General features: G+C 33.9%; 1 protein-coding gene across 1 annotated transcript in view; it reads left to right on the plus strand.

Annotated features, from left to right (window-relative positions):
- Nucleotides 1-15,809, plus strand: part of LOC141403035 (uncharacterized) — a 416,517-nt gene that overhangs the window by 36,962 nt on the left and 363,746 nt on the right. The window contains exon 3 of the mRNA XM_073985168.1: nucleotides 14,591-14,755. Coding sequence (XP_073841269.1) covers nucleotides 14,591-14,755 — 165 coding nt within the window. The remainder of the gene's footprint in view (nucleotides 1-14,590; nucleotides 14,756-15,809) is intronic.

Raw genomic sequence — 15,809 nt, forward strand, 5'->3', positions numbered from 1 at the left:
CAACTTTACAAAAACAATTTTTTCGATTCAGCAGATATCGAAAATTAAAACTGCAACGCTATACAATACTTTGATGTCTACCAATTAGAAAAACCACATGGTGAATGTTTAAAATAATTGAAAAATAAAATGAACAATATTTTCTTGTGGATAGTTTAATACACGAAGCGCAAAATGAGTTGATTTCACTGTACAACACAAAAAATAATTACAGTTAGAATCGGGCAGATTATGAAATAGGACCGAAAAATAGAAGACACGTGTATCGGGATTTTGAAAGTTTACGTCGGGAGGTAATCTAAATAACGGTTCCAATATTTCGCTTTGTGAACTGTTTTGGAAATATCGGAGTAAAATTTCTCGTAATGTTTGCATTTAAGGTATTTATTATCTTTGGCAATATTACTGAGAATGCTTTGTGGAATCTGTTAGCCCTCCGACTTCTCGCTAAAGGGGTCTATAAAATTAATCTTTAAGCCTTTAAATCTTCTTTAAGTTTGGGTCGCAGCGGGTTCGTATGTTTCACAAAAACGTCCGCCTATAAGATATTGCTATAGGTCCCAGAATACATCAAAACTGAAAAATATATACTTAGAGTAGAAGATGTGAAAAAATAAAAACTCATTTTAGGATTAGAGACGCACTTTTTTCCGAATTCGATCCAGATTGTCTGACAAAACATCATTTTAGAAAGAAAGTGCCAAAGGCGAAAATATTCTTCATCAAATTTTAATATAAGTCACCGAAAACATGAAATCTGATTGTCTGACAATCTGAAGCCAATTCGGAAGTAGTGTGTCTTTAACCCTAAAATGAGTTTTTATACCCTCCACCATAACATGGAGGGTATAATTAACTTTGTCATTCCGTTTGTAACACATCGAAATATATGTCGGAGATCCTATGAAGTATATATATTATTGATCAGCATACAATTCTAAGTCGATATATGCATGTCCGTCTGTGCGTCTGTCTGTTGAAATGAAGATACAGCTTGCAATTTTAAGGATAGAGCGTCAATATTTGGTACAGAAGTTTTTATTACTTGCAGGATGGTTGGTTTTAAAAATGGGATATATCGGTCCACGTTTTTTATATCCCCCATAAAACTGTACCTCCCGATTTTCGGTATTTTTAAGGTTTTAGCTTCATTATCCTACCAAAATGGCTGACATTTCGTATTTAGTTATCGTTGGTTGTATGAAACTTTCCACCTGAAATTTTCACTATCCCACCAAAATGGCTTAAATTTGGTATTTAGTTATCGTTGAGGATATAAAACGTTGCACCTAAAATGTGTTTTGAAGGTTATAGCTTCATTATCCCACCAAAATGGTTGAAATTTGTTAATTAGTCTTCGTTGAGGATATAAAATGTTCCACCTGAAATTGCCCACGCCTTATTATAGCCCCCATAGAATGGTACCTCCCGATATTCGGTATTTTGAAGGTTTCAGCTTCATTATTCCACCAAAATGGTTGGTGGAGGCCATAAAAAGTTCGAAACTTAACGTTTTTTTACTTGTTATTTTTTTCACATTTTTTAACCTTAGTTTATATTTTTGAGTTTTGGTGTATTCTGGGTCCTATACACGCAGAGAAAAAATATTGTTGGAACAATCATATTCTAAGAGCAAAATACTGTATTTTAAAATTCTTAAAATATGTATTGTTGGCGCAACAATATATTTTGTGTTATCATGTTTGCTAATAAAAAATATATGATTGAAACAACAATATATATTTTCAGATTTTTAAAATACACTATTTTGCTCTTATAATATGATTATTCCAACAATATCTCTTCTCTGTGTGTAGTAAAATCTTATGGCGGACATTTTTTTTGGATCATACGAACCCGCTTCGACCCACCCTAAGAGTAGATTTAAAAACATTATTAAAAAGGGACCAAAAATAATCCTTTAGCGAGACGTCAGAGGGCTAACATATTCCATAAAACTGTTCCACAGATCATTCTCAGTAATATTACCAAAGACACCAAATACCTAAAACTCAAAGATTACGGGGAATCTTACTCCGAATATTTTTAAAACATTTGACAAAGCGAAATGGTGGACCCGCTAATTAGGTTATATCTTGACGTTTTTCGATCCTCTTTCATAATGCACGGGGGTTTTCTGCAATTTTGAAAAAAATGTAATTTTGTTGTACAGTGTTTTTAGTGTCCCGACACTCTAATCGATTGAGAAAAATATTTGAAACCTTATTTTCCCAATGTGAAGTCAAATTTACACCACATAAATACTTTGTAAATTGGTGTAAAAAATCTATACATACATAAATTTATTTATTTGCTTTGCAATTGAAGCCAGTTTACAATTCTATGGCCAATTTAAAGATAATTACAAAGAATCCACCTGTATATCATACCTACTCGAACATCCAAGAGCGATGTTTACAATATCCAATATTGAAAATTTTCATTTCAAAAACAAAAGCTCTCTTTTTCAATTGAGTGAGCAAATTGACACACACCGACAGGAGAAGTGCGCCCTTTGAGCAGCCTTGATGTACATTCTAAATTATTTTGAAGCACTTTATATATTTATTGATAATGTGTTTAAATTGTTGGCAAATATTATATTGTTGGTAATTGAAGAAATTTTAAAATGTTTTTGTTTTAAATCACATTCTGTTCTACAGAACAAGTAATCCAAATTGAATATTGCTGAATTATTTACATAAATTTTACAAGTTAATTCCTCTGAAATCGGAAATCCTTGATACCCTTTTAATAAATATTATATTATGTTATATTATGTTATGTATGTTATGTTATGTTATGTAATTGTTAACTATTTGCTTTTAGTTTCATTTTCCAATTAAATGACAGTAAATTTTTCATTGGAACATAAATCAACTTCATTGAATTCAATGATTTCGTCCATATGTCAATAAAACGTATTTGTCCTTTGTGCTGCCTTTGAGTATATGTGAGAATGTGCATTTGACATTTTTTCTGTTTTTTTGAAAATAACAAAAACATCAATTAATTTAAACAAATAAACTAATTTATCAATGTTAGAGAAGCATAGCCGCAAGATACAAGTATCTACAACAATACTCAAATTGAAGTTTGTCTAACAGAGATTATATTGAAAAACGATGTAAATCACAAAATTAATGTGTCAAACTGAAACCATGACATAGATGTAGACATTGGGGTAGGACTATTTATACCTCAACCACCAAATGATTCTTAAAATAAAATCATTACAAATAATGTCTTAAAGGCACCATCGATTTCATGTGTAAAAAGGGTTAAATGGGGTCGAATGTTGGTTTATTTTTTTTTACTATTCACACAAATAAAAACTGACTTGAGTTAATGTTTTAAATTTAACAATTTTGTACAATAATGTTATCTATGATTTAGTTCTAGGAGTTATAATTCTTCAGATATGGCGATCTTATACCTTATCAAGTGAACCTCTTAAAAAACCCACGTGATAAGTATTTCCCATAAACTTTCCAACGACACCCACTTTGTTTTAATCGGTTCAGTAAAACCGTCCCCATAATATATTACAATATGGTGATCTGTGTAAAAGTACCTAATTCTGAACGAAAATTTAGAAAAAATGGAGAGTGTTACGACACCTGAACTTTTCCTGTGGAGCGGGTGTTCTACGTGGCTTATGCGTGTTTATCATTGTGATTGTTAGAGTTATGACTATTTGACTTGTTTCTCAAAAATGATTTCCTGTAGCGGAAATGAATGAATTTTGCCCATTAATGAGGTTTATTCTATTTAAGTATTGAAAACGCAAAACCCAATTTGATTTATTTAAATAAAGGGTGTTTTTTAAGCCCGATAGAACTTGAAATTGTAAAAAATAACACAAAAAATTAAATTGTAATCAAATTTTTTTTATTTGAAAGATCAATACGTGACATTAACATTTGAAAATGATTTCGGGCATATGGGCACCGCGGCTGTTCTTGACGAAGTGCATTCTGGACGTCCAATTTTTGGCCACTTTTTCGAGCACTGCTGGCCGTATGTCACGAATAACACTAACAATGCTGGCCTCCAAGGCATCAATTGTTGCTGGTTTATTAGCATAAGCCAGTGACTACACGTAGCACCACAGGAAAAATCGAGAGGTGTCAAATCGCACGACCTTGGAGGCCAATTGACAGGTCCACTTCTCGAAATCAACTTATCGCCAAATTTTGATTTCAGTAAGTCGATGGTTGCGTTCGCCATATGGCACGTAGCGCCATCCTGTTGAAACCACATCTCCTCCGGATAAATGTCATCCATATTTTCAAACAAAAAATCATTGATCATGGTGCGGTAACGATCTTCATTGACCGTAACGCGAGCTCCGGCCTCATTTTGGAAGAAATAAGGTCCGATGATGCCACCAGCGTGAAAACCGCACCATACGGTGCATTTTTCTGGATGTAATGGAGTCTGTAGGGTCTATTGTGGATTGGTCTCACTCCATATGCGGGAATTTTGCTTATTAACAAACGATTATGTACGATATGGATGGACGATTATGTACGCCATACAAATGACGAAGTCGTCTATAAGTTGCGCGAATCGACGACTGATTTTGAAAGTAAATTTTGATAATTTCGTAGCGTTGTTCAAGCGTGAGTCTATTCATGATGATTTGTCAGAGTATACTGAAACAAATAAAAAAGTTTCATCAAAATTTAATTTTTTGTGTTACTTTTTAAATTTAAAGTTCTATCTAGCTTAAAAAACACCCTTTACTTCCTATTGCACCAATGAAAGACCTTGTACCTACACAGAAAAAAATACTATAGTCCGGTCAAAATAGACATGCGTATAAGGGGGAAATAGCAAAAATTCCCACAAGGCTGAATTTTGGTGGAGAGCTAGAGTTGGCCATTAGAAGCAACGTCCTAAAAGTCCCCATCGATCCCATGTGTGCAAAACAAGTTATTCGGGGTCAAAGGTCATTTTTTGAGGCATTATTCAGTTTTTTTAATTTTTCTCAAAAACGGTAAGATTTAGCAAAAGCCGGCTAAAATAAAAGTTGTAGATTTAATAATTGTCTACAAGAGTGGTCTTTATGATTTTTATAAAAGACTTACCATTTTCGAGATATCGCGATCTAAAGGTCAAATAAAAAATTAGCCGCGTAAGTAAATTATGAGGCGAACCGGTTAAAGTAACGACACTATGTGTTAGATACTTCCGTAAGCTTTCAAACGATATCCACTTTGCAGTAATCGGTTCAGTAGAACCGGGTCTAACCCGGTTTTTAAATTTGGCCTTTCTGGTCGAATAACCGGCGAACCGGATCCGCAACCGTTGAAAATTATACATTTCCGTAATCAGCGCAACAATCCCTACCTTCGGACAAAACTTGAAAAATCGCAGAGTTTTCGTTGGGGTCGTTCCCGTTGGGTTTTCGATTATACATGTGGGTTAAATGGGCTATTTTTGCATAAAATGACTCTAACATTGAATAACTCTACTAAACAGACTCCGATTTTGTTGGATTTTTTTTAGAAAATAGATATAATTTCGCTCTTCAAGAAAATATATATTTTTTGGGGGACAGACCCGATTACTTCGCTTATTTTAGCCGGTTCTTCTGAATATGTGCATATTTCCCTTATAAGTGCATAAAAATCATGTGTTTTTTATCTCAAGAATGGTTCCTTCTAGGAAAAAAATTATAAAGGTCAAACTTGTAGATAATTTTTCTGTCTACAATATTTACTTTAGTCACTTTTTGATTAGATCAACCGTTTTCAAAAAATAAATCCGAAAACCTAAAAACCCTTAAAATTTGACCTTTGACCCCGAATAATTTTTTTTGCACACATGGGATCGATGGGGACTTTTAGGACATTGCTTCTAATGGCAAACACTAGCTCTCCACCAAAATTCAGCCCTGCGGGAATTTTTGCTATTTCAATGTCTATTTTGACCGGACTACCATGACATAGATGTAGACATTGGGGTTGGACTATTTATACGTCAACCACCAAATGATTCTTAAAATAGAAGCTAATGGTTGAAATCTAAGCAATTATATAAAAAACAAAAAAACGTCAGCAAATCAAAATAGACATGCGTATAAGGGGGAAATGGCAAAAATCCCACAAGAGCTGAATTCAAATTTAAAGTTACGGTTTATTATTACAAATAATGTCCTATAGGCACCATCGATTCCATGTGTAAAAAAGGTTAATTAGGGTCGTGTGGCTCCAAAGTTTATTTTTAGTAATATATCTTCTTAAAGTGACTTCAAAAGTTTGTCAATAAAGAGCAAAAATGTCAAAATGACTTTGTGCGTGAGGCTTTTTGTCGAATAACCTTAAAATTAGAATTGTATATAATCTTAATTAATTGAATTAATCGAGCTATCATGGCCTAAGGAGTTTTGTATTGAACAATTGAATTGTAGCAAAGTACCACAATCCCAACCAATATGTTACGATCGTTTCGCTGGTGGTTTAATTCAGCTCATCAGGCATATCGGATGTGAATGGCTAGAAGACAAAGGTTGAGTTTGAAATTTACAGATATGAAGTATTTCTGAAGTCTTTTTCTTATCAAGTTAACCTAGTGTGTACAAATCGAAAAGGGCTTTCTTTCATGAATTGTAATGCCCTCCATTTCGGAAGTTTGATATGGTAGATTGACAGTGGTCTAGAATGCTAAGACCTCGACAACATTGTCAGTTTTTTGAGAGGACCCAAATTCAAACCTCTGCCGGGACAGCAGGACTCTGCTGCGAATTTTTATTTATTGTTATCTTATTATGACGAAGGTCATTATTTATGAAAGTTTTTCATTAATTGAATCAATCGATTAATTCAATTAAATAAAAACGTGCATAAATAATGACCTTCGTCCTAATAAGACAACAATAAATAAAAGTATATAATCTTATGTAAAACTCATCAAAATGTGATACACCGGATTTTTGCATATTTTTGAAATTTCAACCAGTTGTAACTACGTTATTCTTTAGAATTATATCGTTCCCAAGATTCGATATTATATTGAAAATAATCAATAATACGTTCAAAGCTCCAGCTTCCATTGTTTAATAAACGAATTATTTGCATTAAAATTTTCAAAAATATGCAAAAATCCGATGTCTAATGATAGACTTTAGAAAAAATCCCAAGAATCATTCCTATACGGTATATTATACATTTCCATTTAATCACTTCTTGTTATAGCTTATCGTTTTTAAGAAAAATCCAAAAAATCACGGTCGATTCTGCTTCCGTTTCAAACAATTTGGAGTTGATTTAGTCATGTCCGCCTGTGGTAATCCCCCAAGCATCAAAAAACAAAGTGAGACAGGATGCTAAAACTTTGCATAGATGCTTCTTTTTTTGCATGTAGGTTCAATGCTTCTTTCTTTGCATGTAGGTCCAGTTCGAAGATGTGTTATATGGCCCACGTTTGGGAATAGACCCCTTATGACATTACCGTCCGCTTTCAGGTATTTGGAGTGTTTAGCTACATTTTCCAGTCGAATTAGCTATAATTTAGAAGTTCGGGGTTTATAGTGCTCAAAAAAATTTGTGAAAATATGTCTACGTTTTGGAATAGCCTCCATATATAAGGCCCGATTGGAGGTATTTTCATGTTTTTATCTTTATCGTCCTAAAGTGGTGGTTATTTGTCATATAGGTTTAAAAGTGATGAAAAATCTTTTCCTCCAAAAATTACGTTTTAGAATAGCTCCCATATAACGGTGCCATCTGATTTCGGACATATTGACGGTTTTTGCTACATTTCTGACCGAATTAGCTATAATTTGGGATTTTGTAGTTTTAATCGCCATTTTCGTGGACCTTTAATGAAATTTTTTTTTAATTCGACAACTACAAAACATAAAATGTCAAATTACAGCTAACTCGGTGTGAAAATGTACTTTAAATCCTGAATATATAAAAATCGTTATGAAAATGTAGTTAAAATCCTCTATATATATAAATCGGGAGTTAAAATTACATAGGGGCTATACCAAAATGTGGACCTACATATACCAACAATTTTTCAAGTAGGAGTTTTTTGACCACTGGGAAACTAAAAATGAGAAATAAAGTTAATTCGATTGGAAAATATGGTTACGCTCTTTAAAATACCTAAACTCGGGAGGAACCGTTATACTGAAAGTTATCTGTATACCTGTTTTACATCCCTAGTCAAAGCTTTATACCAAATTTCAGTCTTTAGGGTTAGATAATACGGTTAAAACCTTCAAAATACCGAAAATCGGACGGTCCGTTCATATGACACTATACCAAAAGTTGCCCCTTTCTGTAGGAAAAGCAGCGCGGTAGTGTTCTATGGGGCTATATCAAAACGTGGTCCTATATTCCGCAGGAATATTTTTTACCCCCAAATAAGAGTTTTTAAAAATTGTAGCCATTTCGGTATTACAACGGCGCCAAGTTCTTTAAAATTAAAGGTATCGTGCAATACCGTTCAAACTGACAAATTTGTAGGGGAAATTTTTCTAGCCTAAATGAATACTAGATACCAAATTATTTCGGTTTTGTTGCCCAAACTTTCTTCAATTTCATCATAATATGAAATGTATGGGACTTTCATCTGAAAAGAAAAATTAAAAACCCGATTTCAATTTCAATCTATATGTAAAAATTTACCCAACCTAATACAATTATTTCGGTTTGATTGCCCAAAATTTCTTCAATTTCATCATAATATGAAATATTATTAAAAAGCCAATTTCAATTTCATTCTCTATGTAAAAATTTACCCAACCTAATACACATGTAAACATTTATAAATATACACATCTACAGCTTTTACTATACATGTGAAAAAATGGAAACAAAAAACTTCTTCCATTAATTTGACAACAAAATGTCAATAGTAACAAATTGTTTGTACGTACATATGCACACATATGTTTATTACGTAAAGGGTGACATGTAGAAAATTTCAGGAATATATTCCCTATACTTGTAATACGAAGCAATATAAAAAACAAGTAAGCAAAGGCTATAGTCGGACGGGGCCGACCATGTGATACTCTACACCACAACCTGTAGGATTAAGCTATGTGCAATCGCCTTGCACGCTGAATGTCCGGGTTCGATTCCCATCAAATTGTCAACGGTGGCAAAATACCACTTAGTAATGTTGGCGATATTTCCTGAGAATTTTAGCCATGAAAAACGTCGATAAAAACTAGTTCACATATCAATAATTTAATATGAATCCATTGATATAAGAGAAGCCTCACTTGTCTTTACTGGGATGTTTGTGGAAAAATATATAAATTATACATTTCTAAAAAATATTCGAAAATTGGAAAATTCTCATTGATGAGCCTATCCTGCTACATCATCAAATTGTCCTTGAATATCAGGTTCCTTTTTAGAATGCACCTAAAATAAATAAAAATATATGCAATGCAATTTGGTATATTTGATAATTGGGAAAATTGCGAGTTTATTAAATCGTTCAAAAATTGTGCACTTATACCTCACATATGCTTCGAAAATAGTTCATTGTGGGCATATATTGTGATATCAAAAATATATTTTATACCGGTAGAAATAAGTAACAATGAATAGAAATTCAAAAATTTTGCATGCAAACAAATTTATAAATCCCAATATTATTCATATTCAATTACACACCCTCAGCCTCTGCCGTATAAAAATATATTCATTTTGTAACACGAGTTTGCTTCAAATACTTGGAATTTATGGGTATCGTAATATGGGGCTATACCAAATCAATTTTAGTATGCTAACTTCTGAGTTTGGGAAAAGTTTGAGAATTATTTTTTTAGATTTGTAATTTTAGTTGGAGCTGCAGGGGTTTTTGGAACTTCTGGACTATTATCTCAGGAAGCATGACTTACCCCGGGAAAGGGACCAGAATAGGGAACGTGAAAAGAATCTTCTTCAAAAAAAAATCAAATAGATCCGATACGGGTGCTCAAACTGCACATTTCCCAAATTTTTTGTGGGAGGTACTCGAAAGATACATGACTCAATGAAATAATAGGATGTGTAAAGTTTCGAACAATCAGAAAGAGTTATCTTGCGGATTTGCCGCGCAAGTACAATCTGCTGAAAAAAAAATCAAAATGATTCGTGAGGACTCTTAAATTTCTCTTTACCGAATTTTGTGTGGGAGGTACCCGAAGGTGTGGACCAATATAGTCTTATCCGATCTATATCTGGTAGGAATAATAATATATGGAAAGTTTGGAGCAAATCGATTGCTCACTTCGCCAGTTATCGTTCACACAATTTTTCGAAAACAATTTAGAACTTTTTTGGGGGAGGTGTGGACCGACATAGCGTACATTCGAACTTAATCAAAGTTTGGGAAAAATATAACGAACTATAAAATTTGGTTCTAATCGGTAGATCCGTTCGAGAGTTATCGTGCGCACCAGCCAGCTACATATTAAGAGATACAGATGAACGGACAGGGCTAAATAGACTCCAAATTGTCCGAAACGAATTTCGTCCAAACATACTTGAGGTCTAAAACCAATATTTCGATGAGACACATCTTTGGTCGTATTTTGTTTGTACACCCTTTATCCTAAATCCTGAGGTATAAAATAGGTGGTGAGGCGATCCCAAGTTGCAATATTTGTACAAAAATCCAATTTGACAACTGAACTGAAAATTTCTCTGTCATGATAGAGACAATTTGTAGCATGGGAGGAAATTGTGGTTCTCTACACAAAACACATTATATATCAGGCAGTAGGTGCGTTATCTAGCAGACACGTTATTGCAATTTGCATCAGGGGAATGATCAGTAGTTATTTTTCCAAATGTTGGCTACTTTGCCGGTATATGCCCTCTAGGAATGAAAATATGGACCAAAAATAAAATTTGTATATTTTTCATACAAAAGTAATGGCCTAAGTCAACCGCTAAATAATATCAGATAATCATGCAAAATTATAGGCATTTTCTTCAACCTAAACTCTTACTTCGTGCAAAATTTCGTGACTATTGAGCTATAATTGCGACCTCTAGCGGGTTTATGATTACACTACAAACAAAAAACTGGATATATTAGGCTCTAACTCTGTTATCCGATCACGTACATCAACATAATTGACATCAACTAAAAGGTCAAGAGATCGTCTTCTAAATATAACTCACGAGTGGGGAATGTGTCTTTCAGGAACAAAGATATTAGTTTTTTATTAAAAATTGTCACAATTTTCACACAAAAGTTGTGGTCCATTTAACCCTCTAAATATTATCTGATCGCCATCTCAAATTGCAAGCTTCATGTTTGTCACATACTCTTGCCTTATTTAAAATTTCGAGGCGATCGGACTATTATTGCGACCAACAGAGCAGCTACAAAATCGGATAAAAATTAGGTTTTTGGTCCATTTCACCCGCTAAATATTTCACGATCATCACCAATTAAAATAGCGATCTATTCTGATGTGAAACCGACCTCCATACCAAATTTCGTGACGATCGGTCCATAATTGCGGCCTGGAGTTTGATTACAATTTATAATGGACAGACGGTCACACGGACGGACGGACGGACGGACGGACGGACACACATCTCAAAATCGCTTTATCTCGCCGAGATATGAAGATTGGTATACCACATTGGGGGCTCCGACGAATATTTCGCGGTGTTACATGAATTTTTCCCAAAACAAACTTATAATACCCTTTCCACATAGTGATGTAGGGTATAAAAAAAACTTCTCCGCCTATGATTGCAGGCATTGGCACTTTCGTAATAGAAAGAAAATTAATTATTCTATAGTTCGGAATACATAGTTTATGGTGGAGTGTATAAAAAGTTGGGGCCGGACGAACTTGACGCTTTTTTAATTATTTTGTATTAATTATTGAAAAAAAAAAAACAAGTAAAGAAGTATCAGTCAGCTTTGCCGACAGAGATATACCCTCAGCCTGTGTATATTGAACAATCTTTTCCCAAAACCGTATGTATTTAGGGGGTCTTAAAAATTTTGGATGTATGAACCGACAAAAATGTGCATTAGGATTAAAGATAAACATTTTGCGGAGGAGATACTTAAAGGAATGGATCGACATTGACCATTATGGAAGTGGATATCCAGCCATTACATATGGTGCCATAGGGGGTTTTTGTAACCTTCGGGCTGTTTACTTAAGAAGTATGGACTCGCCCCTAAAAAAAAATTTACCATCGTAATTGAGGCGGCGAATGCAAGTTGCTTCAACAAAAATCAAAGTGATTCGATTGTAGGTCTTAAAGTGAACTTATCCGAAATTTTGTGTGGGAGGTACCGGATGGAGTGGACAAATATAGCCCAATTTAAACCTGATCTATATCTGGTAGATATATTAGGATGTGTGAAGTATGGTCCAATTCGGCCACTCCCTTCAAGAGTTACGGTACGAACAATTTTTCCGAACATTGTTGAACTTTGGTGGGGGATGTACCTGAAGGAGTGGACCGATATGGTTCATCTTTGAACTTAAACAATTTTTAGATAAAATATTACTAAGGCCAAATGTTGGACCGAATCGGCAGATCCGTTCGAGAGTAATCTTGCGCAACTTTTTTTGCAACTTTCAGGTTACTTTCTCAGGAAGTGTGGACTTTCCCCTGATGGAACTTATACCGTCGTATAGTGGGCAGTGAATACAGGTTACTAAAACAAAAATCAAAGGGATTCGAGAGCAGGTACTAAACTGAACTTATCCCAAATTTTGTGTGGGAGGTACCCGAAGGAGTGTTCCGATTGAGTCCATATTGGAACCTCATCTAAGTCTGGTAGACATTTCACGATTTGCAAAGTATGGACCAAATCGGTTACTCTATTCAAGAGTTGTCGTACGTACAAAATTTCAAAAAAAAAATTTTCGAACTTTTGTGGGGGAGGTACCGGAAGGAGTGGACCGATATAACCAAACTTCGAACTTAAACTAAGTTTGGACAAAATATTACGAAAGCCAAATTTTGGATCGAATCGGTTGATCCGTTCGAGAGTTATCGTGGACATTGCTCAATCGACTCCAAATTGTCTGAAACACATTTCGTCCAAACATACTCGGGGTCTAAAACCATTATGTCGATGAGGCACATTTTGTCCGTATGAAAGTGTATATACCCTCGTTAGCATAAATGCTGAGGGTATAAGAAAACACATCAAAATACCCGAAACACATGGCGTTGTGTTCAACCTGATTCCAAGAGGCACAGTTTTTATCACATCAAAGTAAATACAACATCTGTATACCGATAATTTAATATGACCTAAGGTAATAAAACGTAGTTTATATACAATTCGAGAATAGTTATAACTTCATCATTACTAATAGACAGATGAACAAACATCATTATCATCAATGTGTGATAAAAGGACTCAAAAAGGAATTTTTAGATTTGCAACATACGCCCTTTTTGTTCATCTGCCTGTCTGACTAAATGCCAAAAACATTAATCATCCAAATTGTTGGTCACAATAAGAGCTAAGTAACATACCCTTGGCTCTATGATCCCCCCAATAAGAAAGCCAAAATGATGTTTTGCACTTTTCCAAAGTAATCTGTGTGTTTTTCACAGACAAATTGAGTTGCAAAGCTATGGGCAACTTTCGATTCATTTCAAATGATAGAACATGATTAGGATTTTAGTATGAATTAAGAACAAAATATGAAGTGGCAATCATCTATCAATCTAAGAACGCATATGGATGTATGTATGTATACATGTATTGGTAAAGGTTATCTTATTGACATAGTTAATCAATCTCGGCAATTGAGCCGTTCCATACAGAATTGGTCAACTTATTTCCCAATAAGGTTTTATAAATAAAATAGTAATATATTATAAAAAGAGATTTGATTTTTCTGAGTTTTAGGTTCAGTAATGAAATATTTATTTGTTATTACAAATCATCTGTAAATATGTTTTTTAGTTATAAGTATTTGTTATGTATATATTTTCGGTATGCAGATTAATAAAACTGAAAGTAAATAAATGGTATAAGCATTTAAAATTCATAAAAATTAATTTAGGTTATCTTTAAAAGGTACGTGAATCAATCTATATCTAAGTGTAATCGCATATGTATGGATGCAATAACATAATTTATTATAATTGTTATTTTAGAAAATATCTCATACTACATTTAAATGCTCTAAGTGTTATGACCAAAGACATATTGTTCAACAAAATATAGTCATAAGTTATTTCTGTTAATAGCATACCTTTAGTATAATATGTACAAAAATAATTTTTTTTCCAAACAAATTACTAACATATTTTTTCTCAATTTTCCCCTTTTACATTCGTCGCCCCAACACACAATCATAATCGGGAAATCAAACAACATACATTAATATGGCAAATAATTTCTCGTCTATTCTTAAATGGGGTCAACATATCAAACAATACTTGGACAACAAACAAATCAAACTCCATAACAATGCCTTCTTACCGTTCGTTGTATAATGCCACATACTTTGTTATGCTTTTTGCCGAATCGATGTATAAATGTTCATTGTATTGACCACTTGTATGCTATACCAAATTACGGTTTGTGGCCATTTGCTGTTGTTGCTTGGTCCTTCACCTATGAATAGGAATCGTTGATGGGCAACTCAATGGGATCATTACGTAGCAGTTCACCTGGACCCAAAGGTGAACCAGGAATGAAAGGTGAAATGGGAAGACAAGGTGAAAGAGGTCAACCAGGACAAAAAGGTGAACGTGGAGATCCCGGAATGACTGGAGAAAAAGGCGATAGGGTGAGTACATTAATGTTTTAAATAATAATTGAGATGTGTATGCATAAATACTTGTGTTCCCACACACTTGAATTTTGGTCTGTTACCAGTATTGAGTATAATTCAACTTTAAAGAATACCAACATATATGTATATTAGGCCGGGGCGATTTGAAAACCTTAATGGGCCCTTCGCGTTTCTGATTCCTGGGGTTGAACTGAGCAAAAAAGTCTTCTGGACCATATGTCTAAGATGAAAATCGAGCCTCCCGATTTTGACTTTAAGTTTTTTATTGACGTTTTTTGGATATTTTGGCATATAACAGCCAAACCATTGGGATTTTCGATCCAACACAAAGACAAACATTGTAGCCAAGACAGCAATTGAAAACTCTCTAATACATCGCAAAAGCATTGGAACGCTCCTTCAGGCAGTTTTGGCCCTAAGAATGTGCAAACTTTTCGTAAAATGTCAATAAATGACATTGTGCTACAAAATTTGACCCGAAAAATATTCAAGTGTTCTGATGCAAAATTATATCGTGTTGGGATCCATGGACAACGACAATGCCTTTATTTCGCTTGGGTCACTTCGTTTTATTTTTTTATAACGGTAAAAGTAGTGAAAATCTGGGTTTCTTACATTTTCAAATTTAAACGGGCATATCTTATTTTTTCCACAACAGATTTCTTTTGATCCTTCTTCCCTTTAAAGGGGTGAATAATGTCTTTTGAATAAGCTATTATTGTTTTAAATCGGTTAACAAATGGCTAAGTTATAGTGGTTTATGTCTGAAAACCCCCACAAAAAACCTATAAAGGAATTTCTCATAATTTTCAAAAATATAATGTTTTTTTGTTTTGTTCAATATTTATTTTGAAAATTATGAGAAATTCCTTTATAGGTTTTTTGTGGGGGTTTTCAGACATAAACCACTATAACTTAGCCATTTGTTAACCGATTTAAAACAATAATAGCTTATTCAAAAGGCATTATTCACCCCTTTAAAAGGAAGAAGGATCAAAAGAAATCTGTTGTGGAAAAAATAAGATATGCCCGTTTAAATTTGAAAATG

This window comes from Musca autumnalis, unplaced genomic scaffold (genome assembly GCF_047663935.1).
Source record: "Musca autumnalis isolate F117 unplaced genomic scaffold, ASM4766393v1 scaffold_4, whole genome shotgun sequence".
Classification (NCBI taxonomy): domain Eukaryota; kingdom Metazoa; phylum Arthropoda; class Insecta; order Diptera; family Muscidae; genus Musca; species Musca autumnalis.